General features: G+C 44.7%; 1 protein-coding gene across 5 annotated transcripts in view; it reads right to left on the bottom strand.

Annotated features, from left to right (window-relative positions):
• The window catches only part of FLI1 (Fli-1 proto-oncogene, ETS transcription factor), an 88,758-nt gene extending 75,038 nt beyond the window's left edge, over nucleotides 1-13,720 (bottom strand). For 2 of the 5 annotated variants that reach the window (XM_010581379.1, XM_010581381.1), the window contains exons 1-2: nucleotides 13,410-13,720; nucleotides 11,311-11,392 (exon numbers count right to left, since the gene is read on the bottom strand). In XM_010581379.1, coding sequence (XP_010579681.1) covers nucleotides 11,311-11,349 — 39 coding nt within the window. In that variant the 5' untranslated portion in view covers nucleotides 11,350-11,392; nucleotides 13,410-13,720. Of the gene's footprint in view, nucleotides 1-39; nucleotides 285-1,661; nucleotides 1,984-11,310; nucleotides 11,393-13,409 lie in introns of those variants that run through there. The other 3 variants (XM_010581380.1, XM_010581382.1, XM_010581383.1) reach the window with 2 other exon arrangements.
• Between the last annotated feature and the right edge of the window lie 278 nt (nucleotides 13,721-13,998).

Here is a 13,998-nt window from a genome sequence, read left to right as displayed (position 1 = left end):
GCTGGAGGGGTCCCCCAGCCCCTCCTGCCCCCCCCTTACCTTAATAGTGCCGTCCATCTAGAATAACTTCCAGCCGGTACCAGCAATATTCCACACATTGACCCGGTTTAGCCTGCAACCGAAGCCTCCTGAAGTTTTTAATCCTTCTCTCTCTTTTTGCTTTTCTCCCTGCCCTTCCAGCGGTTTTGCTTTTCTCTCTGTATCCCCTCTCCTCCTCTCTCCCTCCCTCCCTCCCTCTCTCTGTCTCTCTCTTTTTTTAACTTTGGTTGTTGCAGCAGAGCGAAAAAGAGACAGTTAACCGGATGAAACGTTTTTTTCTGCTAATTTTGGGAAGTGAAGTCACTCGAGAAGGAAACTTTCGTCTCTCCGCTGGTCCTGCCTTCTTGATGAAAATATATATATTTTACATACAGGATATTTGCTCCATTTAGATAAGAAGGGGCAGAACAATAGCTACCTCTGTCAGCTCTTGTTTGTCGCTAAGGCAGCCAGTCCAACGCAGACCTTGCCTTGCACCCCAAACCGTATTAGCGAGCGCCGTGTGTCATCCCACAGTTCAGTTTAACATGTTTTTTGCAAATTTTTTTTCTTTTGGCTGGAGCAGCTTTAGCCTGACTCACTGAATTTCCGTCTCTTCCCACAGATTTTTTTATTAATGCGTTTTCCAGTCACAGGCAAAAATTAAGGGGAGAAAACCGTAAATACATTTTGGTCGCGGCAGGCAGAGAGAGAAAAATAAAAAAGTCTGGCGATTAAAACGTATTTAAAACACACTCCGGCCCCTCTCCTTCACGCCTCCCAGCAAGGAGCATGAGACGAGGGTCCAGTCCCTGCCAGAAATGAGCGGTAAGTGCAATAATGCAAGACAGACAAACGACTCCAGCAATTAAACAGGGGCTGGAAATGGGGCTGCAGGGAAGTGGACGGTCTTTTCCACTTTCACCCCTTCCCTTCACTCCCAGTCATCTGGAGGGTTGGGATGTCGGGCTCTGAAGCAAAGATACTGAGATGGATGGATGGATGGATGGAAGTCCATCCATTTCATTTCAGGGGCTGGGAGTGCTTTCCCCAGCGTCCTCTCACAGTGCAAGTTTCTCGCTAAGCTGTTAAAACCCCACTCAGACAGGGGCGGGGGGGGAACCCAAACAAACCCAACCCCAAAACACTTTATAAGCTAAAAATGACAAAAAATCACAATAATTGTCAGAACAGCTGAATTTTCCGTTCCCGGATGCCGTGTCAGAATGGGCACTGCAAAAAAAACCCAGCCACCAGCCTTTAAATCTCATTTTAGACCTGGCGAACCCCTGACGTGCAATTCTCTCTTTCATTCAAACGGGAGCGATCACCAGAAGAGAAACGCGCTTTCCTTTTTCCGGGAAAAGCTGAAACCCTCCAAAGGACCCGAGGAAAGGAGAGAATACCCGCCTGTCCACTCACTCGCTTCCCCCCCCCCCCCCCCACTTGCAAAAATAACAAGCAGCTAACAGCGGAACACATCATGCAACACTTTGGGCGTCCTTTATTCCCCACTTCTGCAAACTGCTGCAGCCCGAGGAAGAGAGCAGAGGGTGGAATAAAAGGAGGGTGAAGCCAAGAAAGAAAAGTGTCAAGGCAGGAGGACACTCCTGCACGTCAGATCTCTCGGTGGAGAGGATTACCTTGTCCAGTGCCAGTTGTGTCCAGTCTTTTTGTTTCCCCCTGTCTTTAGTCCAACCACGGGGAGGGAGGGGGGGGTGGGGGGGGGGCAAAATGATATCCAAAGTTATTCTGCACCCGCCCCTTCCAAAAGGGAAATGCAATAATGCCACTAGTGTTTCTATTCGGCTGCGGCAGCGATGCCTTATTAATACTTTATTTCTCCAAGACCGAAGCTGGCAGGAGAGAGCTGTAGATCCCCCTTGCCCCTCCCTCCCCTCCCTCCCCCCTTCTCTGAAATTAGCCTCATCAATTCAGCTACAATTTTTTAGTTCAGATGCAGACACGGGACTGAACGTGACCAGACCTGGAGGTTTTGGCTTGCTGCTTGCCAGCGATTGAGGCCGTCTGCAGCCAGGAGGGGAAGGGGGGGGGGGGAGCAGAGGGGACAGCCCGACCGCCTTCCCTCTCCCCCCACCCCCGTCCTCCCCCTGTCTGCTTTACAATCCAGGGGTCTGCGCTGGGGTCCCCGGAGAGCAGCACATCTGGATGCTGCTAGCGGGGTCAGGTCCCCCCTTGCCTAGGGCCACAAGAACTGGAGTTCAATTAAAAGAAATCACGGTTAACCCTTTGCTTTCCTCATTACTCTTTCTTTTTCCCTGCCCTCTGTCCCGTCCCCCCCTGCCTCCCGACCCGCAAATACTCTCTTCCCCACTCCCCCTTCAGCGTTACCACATGGCAGGCTGCAGCAACCAGAAAAGCAAGAGGTTAAAGGGAAGAGTGAAACGCATCCTTTCAAAACCCAAATGGTTTCCTCTCTAGACAACACTCTCTACCAGCCCCGAAAAACAACGGGGGTGGGGGGTGAGGGAGAGGACAGGCTGAGGATCTTAACCGCGAAAGGAAGGGGAGAAAAAAAAAATACCCTGGAAGGAACCTCTGTCATCCACGGACCTCACAGAGACTTTTGGTTTTAGGCTGCGTGACCGACAGGTCTTGGACGGGCTGGCGGTGGGGGAGAGGCGGGAAGCTGAGAGCGGCAGGGAGAAACCACCTGAAAACGTGCCCAGCTTATGGGACAGGAGCCCAACATTTGCAGAACACCCTTTCCCCAGCTCCGGGCTGAAGAGCCAAACAAGTCCGGCACCCGCAGCGGATCCCCAGTGCTCCCAAAGGCTGGAAGATGTCAAACAGACACCCTCCCTCCATCCCACTTTGAGATATTTTAGGAGCCCAGCTCCGCATTTTATTGCCAGACGGGCACCGTGACCCCCAGGGGTTTATTTTGCATGTCTGAGGATGGCTCGAAATGAAGCCTCTTCGGGTCACTTGTTAGATCGGGTCCATTAAGGTTGATCCCTCCTTTACCTCTTGTGTTTGGTCTAAAATAAGATTTGCGAAAAGTCCAAGAGATAAGGTAATGAGCGAAGTTGTTAAACATTGTAACAGACAAGCCGAACAATCTACTATTTTCCTCCCAAATAATGTAACAATAGAACCTTTGCTTCATCTTTTCTTTTTTTTTCTCCCGCCTGAAAAAAAAAACCCCAACCAAAAAAACACCCTTGAAGTTATCTCAAACTTTTTGGAAAAGGCTGGAATATTCATAAACTACGTGCGCCAAGCTCTGAATCATCCTAGGTGATTGCTCAGTGGGACTTTGGGTATTTAACTGTTTGAGAGGAAGGGAGCAAAGACAGGCAGGGGAAAGCAAAGCCATCGCCGGGCACGGTGGTGATCCATGTGCGCAATTTTTAATCTGATGCTCAGCTTTTGGATGCATATGTATATACAGTAAAGGAATTATGATCTGTTTAATGTGGTTACCACCAGACATCTGGAAAATCATTTGATCTTGGCAACCACGGAAGATTTCAAATGCTTACATTGGGACAGGCTGGTAGAAATCAGTTACTCCTCAATTATTATTTTTTTTTTCACTCCCCTTATGAATGAAACGAATTCTCGACCCAAGTTTTTAATTAGTTCAATATTGATCTCAAGCACTTGGCATGTCCCCACCTCCTCTCTTCGTCCTTATAATTGGATTACAACGACCATAGCCTCACACAGAGAAGGTGAAAACGCCGGGTTTTGGCGTGATCCGATTGAAATTAATAAGGAGACGCTGGGGGGAGTTTGGCCCAGGACTATTTCACGTCCAGTATCAAAGGAGTTAACCCCTCGGTGTAGTTCAATGCCGGTCCTTCGCGGGACTACATAACCTCAAAGATATGGATTTTCTGTCTGTAATTCAGGCGGGATTAGCGGTCATCGCTTCATAATTAAAACCGTCTAGTTATTCTGTAGGAATAAACATAACGAAAAGCTTCCCGGGCCTCAGCTGCAGGTTAGAAATATTATTTTCAGAGGATGGGAAAGGGGTTTGGTTTATATCACCCTCTCTTACCCGAACAACATCAGCTGAGCTCTCCTTAACCCCCAGCCTGGGACTGTGGCTTTGAACTAGCGCGGTAAATAGGGGAGGGGAGCCCCAGAAACCAGCAGCCACGCCTTGACTTTGTCGCTAGAAAGTGGCTCGTTTCCCACTAACTACCCGCTAACTGTGACAAAGTGTCCTCTTTTTTTAAACTATCTTTTTGTATCTATATATACACACACACACACCTTGCGCTAAGTATATTGTGTGTGTATATATTTTATATATATATATATAACCTCCTATATATTCTATCCTCTATAAACGTATTTACAATATTTACCATCATTCTTTGCCCGGAGCTGTATTAGCAGAATGCCAGCGTCTATTCTGCTCCGGTCTTTACTAGAGGGAAAATCTCCACCAACTTCAGTGAATGTTTAAAATTTCCGGGTCTCAGTCTCCTCTGGCACCGACTCCGTTGCAGAATGAAAAACGCAACGTGTTTTGTTTATTTTCTAAACCCACATTCTTACAAGCAAAAAGCCCAAACTACAGCCCTGGGATTTGATCCCCAGAAACGAATCCCAATTCTAAACTAAACTAATTGGGCAAACCTGCTTTTCAGCTACAGCAATAAAAAGGAATAAGTAGAGTTTTCCAGCCCCACAGCTGAAGGATCGGGTCCCTCCTACCTCTTGGTCTACAGGAACAGCCCATGGGATTTGGGAACCTGAAGCCGGAAAGTTATTCACTGCTAATCGGTACTAAGTAAAACATAATGTCTTAAAAGTGGTGTGGAGAAGATCCAGTAGCTTTGAAGCTGCATCGCAATTAGGCGAAGAGTGGGGTAAGCAGTGTCCTGGCTAGTTTTATTCGAGCTCCATGTCCCAATAAACCAGCCCCCGCCCTCCCTTCCTCCCCCATCCCGCAATTATTGAAAAGCTAAGGCACAAAAAAACAAAAATACTGAAGGCCAAAAAAACAGACTGCAGTGCACTAGCTCCAAACGTCTGGCCCCTCGCTTGAGGCCATAATTAATTTGAGATTTATTTTTATTGGAGAACCCAGTCTCGTCTGACCTTAGCCAAACAAGACTTCAGCGAGACCCTTGATGCGCTTGAATGGAACAGAATATTTCTCTCTAACTTCTCTTCAGGCGTCCGTGCCTGCTTTGAATTTGTTCCTCAGACTTCATATATTTGGAGATTTGCAGAAAAGATTTAAAGCATTTTTCCCCCTTAGCATTCACTTTCTTCCCTTTTTGCTCCCCTCTCCCTCCACACCCGCTCTCTTTCTAAACACAGGGCTAGGAGAGCATAGGAAAGGCTGGAATACAAAATTCCCTGGATTCAGCGTATTGGTGGGGGGCGGTTTTCTGTAAATTGTGAAAGAACGGAGCCATTAGAAGGTCGCAGAGTTGGGGAAGGAAGGGGGGCTGGTTGCTTGAATGCTGCTGTCTAAAGGCGGGAGTCACTGTAAAAGCTTGTCCCTTGTGCCCGAGAGCCTGGTTTCTTTTAGAAAGCTCCAACGTGCTACATTTCCACGAGAGGAACAACGTTTCTCTCACCTTCTTGACCTAAATTCAAACCGTGTCTTGAAGGTAAAGAGGGGAAGAAACAATGCCAGCCCTTCCCCACGCAGCGCTGGGGTTGAGCACGGGAAAAAAGTCAGGCGGGCTTCGCTGGACACCGGGAAGTGGAAAGGGATTTTTCTATTTAAAATAGAGAGGTAAGTGCAAATAAGAACTAAATCCATAAGCACCGAGTTGTCATGAGGCATTAATCAACGACTTGCTAAAGTCTAACAATTTAGCAGCGTTTCTGCCTCAAGAAATGAGCTTGGGGGAAAAAAAAAAAAAAGAAAAAGAAAAAAGGAGAACGATTCGGTATATACGTAGATTAATCATCACGAAGTGTGAGACTGACGTAAGAGTTCACAGTAGCTTCTGCCCACTTTACACCTGCCGACAAAGCTACTGCAATTCCCACCTTCTCTTGAGGTGTCTGGTCCCCTCTTTCCCAACCCAGGTGGGAGGAACTGAAATTCTGAGGGACGCCAGGAATTGGGAAAAAAAAAAAAAAAAAAAAAAAAAAGCAGAAACGGATAATGCGCAAGAAGATGCTTCCAGCAGGAGCAACTCTACCTGAACTGAGGAAAAACCAGTCCACGAAGGCTTTGATTTTCCCTTTTCTGCCAGGCTAAGGCTGTCAAGCTGTTCTTAAGAGCGTGGGGCAGGTTTCTGTCTGTTCCACACAGCCGCATTTCCAGCATCCCCGCATCTCTGAGCACCTGTGGGACGGATGACCCGTGCACAGGTCCCTCGGCTGATTCATGAGGCACCATGTCTGCTGCGAGATTTCTGTTGCAAAAACCCCCAAGAAATAACGGGATATTCTTTCCTTACAACCTGTCCTCGAGCAGCCTCTGGCTGCTACTGCTCAGCGGGAAAGATAACGTCAAAGTTTGTCAGTAGCCTTCGTAGTGCCCGCTCCAAAGAAAATCTCACTGTTTTGTCCTTCAAAAAATAGAAAATATTTTAAAAATCCCCTCTCTCTTTAGGGCTTCTGTAAACTTTCCAGGCAGAGTGAAAGCAAGAACAAACCAAATATTGTTTCCAGCCACCCAGACTATTTTGCCTCCATGAATATGCTTCTTTGTACGGTCCCACAAACGTTATGGCTGCATGAAATCCATTTTTTTTTTTAAAGCGAGAAGTCCCGCCCTTGCACTGTGGTTCCTTCCCGGAGGCAAGTCCATCTTCGTGCCCTTTCAAAGGTCTGGGCTGGAGACAATTTTTCCGCACAAGCTCGCAAAGGGGAGCACGCAAGTTTCTTTGCGGCCGGTCCCCAACCCCCCCCAGGGGGTCGGAGTGGGGGGCGAGCACGCTGCCTCCCCCAAGCCCACCGGGTTTGCGGGGGTCCAGCGCGTTACCCGAGCTGTTTCTGGGGAACTGCCTTAATTTTTCCTCCCCTCGGGAGACTTTTCTAAATATAATCCCCAGGCGTGGCAGAGGAAAGGAGAGGAAAAGCAGGGGTGATGCCAGGATACCTGCTCCCGTGTGATGGGGAGAATCGCTGCCCTCTCCTTTGACTTCTCCTGCGAAGGCCAAGGGACTTTTCCCAGCCGGTCCTGCCTCAAGCTGGCAGGGCTGGTACCTGGAAAAGGGGCTCCAGAAGAAGGGAGGTTCATCCCGGCCCCGGGATGCTCTGCAGAGCCCCGAGAGCTTCAGGCGCTGCCTTGGGGAGGGAAGGGCAGGAGCTGTGTTTACGGGCTAGGGAACCGAAAGCAGAAGCAATGACTTTCTCTGTGCGAGGAGGGGAGTGATAGGAGATAAGCGTTTGGATGTTGCCGAAGGGCAGGAGAAAAGCGCGGGTGAACAACACACCCTTAAAATTATTCTTGTACCGCCTGCCTTTACACACATTTTAAACCACAAACTGGCAGTGCAGAAGGGGAGCGAAGACTCCTGTGGCCCGGAATAGTTTGTGGCAATGGTAATAATTAAAAATTCAGTACTCAGAGGTCATGTTGCTTTGCTTATAGCCCTAATTCTTTCCATATCCCTACAGTCAGGATTCCAGTGCTGTCTTTTAAAATTTAATTTCCCAATTATATTACACGTTTCATTCTCTAAAGTCAAATACTCGTGTTTAGATGAGATTAGCACCCTCTGATATACTGTAAATGATTAAGTACTCACAGATCAGCAAGTCCCATAACGGTATAAGGAATAGAAATACTTTATCAGTTATGTAGAATAAACCAGTAAGGATCAAAATGATTTTTTATATTTGAGTTTTCCTACCCCTCTGTCGCGTTAAGGCCCATACAAAAAGTGTGTATGAGAGAAGATTGGGTAGCCCTGTCATGAGGTTATATAGGATCTTTTAACATTGCTTTAGATACGGATCCATACGTCCTATGTGGTTGTGATGTAAATCAAGATTACAACACCGAGAAGCTGAACTTCACCAGTATGACTCAACATAAACCACCCTTGTTAAAACAAGCCATTTTAAAAATGAAATCCTCCTCTTCCTCCTCCAGTCCCACCCCTCTCTTGCATTTTGAAAGCCATGACAAGAACAACAGTGTGGCCTGAAGGTGGTCCTAGGCTATTTTGTACCCCAGGGGTATGACAGTGATTTTGTTGCTCCTGGGAGCTCCTGTGGAACAGCCTGCTAGCAACCCCCTCTCAGTCACAACAGATAGAGATGAGGCGTTTTTCTGTACAAGGCACAGAATAAAGTTTATATACGTGCTGCCTTTGTTGAAGAGGATTTATAGAAGACATTGATCCCAATTTTGCTTTTTCTGTTGTGTAATGGGGGTAGTGTACACATCATCAACTGAGATCCCACAAAAGTAATAAATAAAATACTTCTCCCTCCCACAAGACAAGCAAATATGTTTTTCTGGAGAAGGAATGACATGAAAAGAAAATAGTAATAATAATAAAAAAAACCTGGGAAGAGAGAGGAATTGGAACTCTACCTCCTGCTTTTCAAACTTCTTGCTCACCACAACTTGGGAAGTCCTCAAAGATCAGTGTGGGGAAGCAGGAAAGAGAAGGCAGGTGCTGTCTAAACCTGAACAGCACCTTGTTCTTGCACAGCACTTCCATCCACACTTTAAAGATCGAGAAATGGAGGAACAGAGAGTTGAAGTGTCTTGCTCAGGAACACCAAGCCCACTCTGTCAGGGCTTGGATCTGTACCCATTTCCTGACTATTTGCCTAGATCATTAGTCAGTCCCACCTCTTCTACAAATAAGCCAGTCTTCGTCAGAATCTCTCTGTTGGCTCTGGACGCGTTCAAGACAGTAGAAGATGTCACCAAACGCAGAGGGGCCAGAGACTGACCTATCCCATGTGTTTAAGGTTCTAATTCTCCTGAATTTAACCATATTCCTACTTCTATGAACAGCCTCACTGATCTGAATGAGCTACCCAGGTACCATTTTGCACCACTGGTACTGAGCTGCCCAACTTAAAACTTTTAAGGGTCAATGGGAGATATTTCCTTTGTCTTCAGAAGACTTTGGGTCAGTTTTAAGAGACTTCTGTCATAATCCTGTTGAGTTTTTTAAGCACAGGACCTTGTTATTTCCCCAATGACATTGGTGTGAATGAAGTTTTACAGACAAAATACCAAAGACAAGGTCCTTGCCCAAAATAATGGCAGCTGATGATGACGGGTTGTAATGAAAGGCAGAGTTCAGCATCACACAGCTCACTTAACCCTCCACTGCTGAAACACTGGATATAAGTCCAGCCTGAGGAGTTCTTCCTGGTGGATAAAACACATGCTTATGTGAAGGGAACTTTGTCCAAGCACTTTGCCTGCAGGATTGTACTTAATGAGAAGGCTATCCCGACACAGTTGCAGACAGACTCACTCAATCCTGCTGGAATGTTAAATTATTTAGGCCTGGATCTTGGTTCCACTTAATTCAAAAGGAATTTTGCTACTAACTGGAGCGGCGGCTGGATCTAGCCTCACAACAAAAGGCAATGATACCATACTATAGGATGTCAAAGGGCCTTCATCTCTTCATTGTAAACAGAACACATCTCAGATCATTTCCCACATACAGGAACTCCAAAGAGAAATTAATGCTAAAGCTGGGCACAGACTGCATAATGTGTTTCTTTTCTTGAACTTTGAGTGAATTTGCTTTCGTGAGACTTGGATTTCATTTGTTTTCCACAGAGTTTCTATTCTTCCAGAATCTGGTCCAAAGCTACAAGAATTTAATAAGCAAAATTAAATCACCAACATTCCCTGAAACACTGAGCTAGGAGTGCGATTTTGGGGGATATCAACTGAATATGGAATCTTGACTATTCCTGGTTGGATTTGCTCTAGAAACCTGGTCCAGAGAACTGCACAAGTTCACCCAATCAGGGAATACAAGTAATGCCACATGACCCAGGAGTCATCCCACCAACCTTGCATTTCAAATACTAATACTCCTAACAAACTGCCTGCAAAATGAGCCATAGCTTAGGGATTATATACAGAAATCATTCAGTGAATCATTTCCAATAATGTGTATGTACATGAAAGTCACAATTGGCACATGGATCATTGACTAAGGTGGTGAGGGGGAGGAGACTAAATTCCTGTAATAAATTATTCATTACAAATTATCCACCCAGCTCTAGTTAACACCCTTCTGTGTTTCTTCAGCCTGGGAGAGAAGTGGCTTGTGTTTTAGATTTTCCCTAAGTGCTGTTGCATGCGGGGTTTGCCTTAAACGTGTAACCCAGATGTCCCAGGCTTGGTTTATTTACATTCTTGGGAACTGTTGTGGAAAAAAAACTGTATAATGTCAAATATAATATAGTACTCAATTGAGTTATAAAGGGACAAGGCTATGCCAACCCTTCTTTGGTATTTGGTTTAATCTTATGAAGAAGAAAGAGGCAGAAGTGGCCCATCAAAATACATTCCAAGATCCATATTTTTTGCTTAAAAAGAAGATATACAAACAGCTATTTAGAGTACAAGATCTAGCAGTATCTGGCATTAGCCATTATCAGTAAAACCAACTGAAGTCTGTTTGCCTACTAAATTGTATTGAAGCATTGCTCAAGGAAAACCATAAGTAACACTGTGAAAGAAATCCCGGTGTTATGTAGCATTTCCTGGTGTGACAATCCATTTCTGGTAACTGAAAGAGATGTTCTGGTTTAGTTCATTAAATATTTTTTCTCCTCTAAATCCATTTTGAAATGTACCTTTCAAAAAACATAACTTCACATATCATCTTGCATATTGAATTCAGTAGCTGGCACAGCAGAGAAGTAGAGGGATATTAAATGAAATTCAGCTCTGGTTCAAGACTAAATGGTATCTAGGAAATCAGAAAATTGGAAGCCAGTTTCAGAAAACCACTATGATATAACATTGGTAGTACACCACCACTATCATATTGGTTTCAGAGCAACAAACCACTACTATAATGTAATTCAGGACACCCTCATTATAATACTAGTTATAGTATAACCCGTCAAACCAAGCATCAATGCATTATAAAAGAAAAGACCACTTTAACATATTGTTGGTCCCTGATGATACAACTTTTGACTCAATGCTGCGTATTTCCAGAATGATAACTCTGATACTTGAGATTGTAACCCCTCTCCTACCAAAGGCAGAGGGATTTTTTTTATGCTAAATTCAGTGAGAACGGGAATGAGATTTTCAACTAATACAAATGATTGCGAATTTTGGAGGATTGTAATTTTTGACATTACCTGTTTAAAGATGCTGTCATGTCTTACCTTGACGTAAGACGAAGTGTCTGGTACAGTCTGAAACATCCTTACTTGTTTAATAGATATATTTAAAGGTCCTAAAATTGACCTGAAATTTGAAAAAAAAAAAATAAAAAATCAGGTCATATATAGTATGTAGAAGAGTGAAGAAACAAAGCATTGCTTGAAAAGTAAGATTAGTAATAACATTTAAAGAGAAGTGATCAAGCATTTAAGTGTACCGTTTAAAGGACACAGAAAAACGTCCACCACAGTAACTAAAAGTCAAGTAATAGAGAGGACTTCATAAAGCAGGGTTTTATTTCTATGCTTTAACAACGGTTTTGTTTTGCTTTGGATTCCTCCCCTCTCCTCAGGAAAAGAGCCTTCTTCACTTTTGACCAGAGCAGAGGGAAATGTTTGACATTTGATTAACTGAATTTCTTAGCCAACAATTAAAAACCAGCTGAAATACTCATGTTTTCATGTCGAGACTAGTTAACCCTATTGACTTGTATCCAAGGGTTTCACTTGGCTAAATGAAGGGCAGTTGCCTTTCGTGACTCATTGAAACCATTCCGAGCCATTAACCTGCCGGCCTCTATTGATTTAAAGAACCTTTCTCACCAATAATAATTAAACAATAAATTTAAAAAAAATTATAGCGAACGGAAGCATCATTCCAAATAGCAATTAAAAAACCCCAGGGTTGTCCATCTCAGCCCTTCTATTTGGGATAGTGCCGTTACCCAGTCAAACATAGCAGTGCTTTATCTCAGGCTTGCATCAACGCAGTACATCTGTTTTTCTGTACTTCTAAGACTTGATGATCTCCTGATGAACAGGTTTTTTTGCCTCCCCCCCCCCAAGTCATCACTACGGAGATGCAGAGATTAACAACGATAGTGAAAAATGTAATGGTGTGTGGGAAAATAAATCTGCAGTCACTAAACTATCCGACAACTGTTTTTTCCTACCCGCTCCTCTCAGGATTTTTAGTCCCCTTGGAAAGCACCAGAAAGCGATTAGCTTACTGTAATTAGTGCATCGTTAAGAAGCACGAGCCCTCCCCCTTAGTATGCAGCTCCTAAGTGCTGCTATTCTGACGGTCCCATTTTCGCGGAGTGGGAAGGGAAAAGTTAGAAATTTACCCAGTATTTACTGTAGAAAAATTCTACTACAGAATTAGAAAGAGGCATAAAGGAGTGCGCACGAGCGGTCAATACTCCTGGGTTTGGGTTTTGGGGTTTTTTTTTTTGCAAGCTCTTCAGGAAAAGCTGTGGGGTCCTAACTTTGCAGCTAGTTCAGTTTGCCCGCATCTAATACAACCCAGACACCGCTGGTTAATCACGAAATAGCCTTCGTTTGATTAATGAAGAAGCCCGCGCCGCGCTGGAGCTGCCTGTTCCCTCATCTCAGGAGCTGCCTCCCCCCCCCCCCGGGGAGAGCCCGTCCTCGCCCCCAGCAATGCCAAAGAGCCAGGGAAACACCTCCGTGTCCCCAAAGCCAGCTTTGAAACATCTGCTGATTTAAAAAAAAAAAAAAAAAGGGAGAGAGAAAGCAAAAAAAAAAAAAAATCCCACAGCCCAACAACTCTGGAAAATAAAAGTTCACTATCTGCATGTAACTCCCCCCCCCCTTTTATTGATTTTTAAAGCATTTATTACGCAGCCAGCTGGCACAGAAGGGCAACTGATTATAAAATCGACAATGTGTTTCTGATAAGTACAATTCTTTTTTCTGTCGTCCTCCCTCCTAACACATTCCAGTTTCTTTTGCTTCTGAACTTGCAACGGGGGGTGGGGGTAGACAGAGTTGAGGGACAAGGTAATTTTGCTTAGCCAGTAAATTTTCTAGGGTCAAGGATTCACATATCAGTTTCCCCTGCTCCCCTCTTTACCCCTGATTAGCGCTCCCCCCACCCCCGATTACCTCCCTCTTATAATTACGCATGTTCATATAAATAAATACATCTGCATATTTGGAGCCAGTCTTAAGAGGTCTGCTGTGGATTATTTATCAATCGTATTGCCCTGCCAGCATCAGCCGCAATATAAAAGGGCCTCTTAAACTGCTTTTAGATTCGCCTGTTGCTTATTCTTATTACTATTATTTAAATGACTCACCTTTTATACCCTTTCCCCTCAACCAGTGGCAGACCAGTTTGTAAAGATCCAGGTTGAGACCAAAAATAAGACTCCCCACCAGTTCTGGATTACTACCCTGCCGCTGCAGTTTTGCAAAGAGGAGAGATTAAACTTGTTAGATCCAAAGCAGCGCTGAAGTTAAAATTCCCAGCCCATCCAGACAGGCTGCATCAACCAGGCATTTCCTCAGGGGGCTTCTGTAATGCTCGCAGCTCCAGGACGTGCTTTCCTTTCCCTCTCTTCTATGCCCTCTACTTTTCATTTGATTTCCGCTTTCCCCCTTATCAATATTTCAGCTGCTCCCTCAGATTAATCATGGCTATGTGGCATCTTCGCCCAATGAGCCCGCCTGGCGCTACTCACCACTTTAAAGAACAACCAGAAAAAGAAAAAAAAAAAAAAAAAAAAGAGAGAGAGAAAATTCACAACTTTCTTTAAAAAAATATTGCTGAGGAGTCAAGCCGAAAAGGGACGCTGAGTGGAGCTCAAGTGCTACTTTAAATCCCCCTTTTAAATAAGGAAGTTTCAAATATCCGTTTTTAAATAATCGTTCCTTACTTTGAGCTTT

The sequence above is a fragment of the Haliaeetus leucocephalus genome, unplaced genomic scaffold (assembly GCF_000737465.1).
Source record: "Haliaeetus leucocephalus isolate CR32 unplaced genomic scaffold, Haliaeetus_leucocephalus-4.0 Scaffold773, whole genome shotgun sequence".
NCBI lineage: Eukaryota > Metazoa > Chordata > Aves > Accipitriformes > Accipitridae > Haliaeetus > Haliaeetus leucocephalus.
Note: the sequence above shows the minus strand (reverse complement) of the source record. Positions and strands in the feature narration are given on the sequence as shown.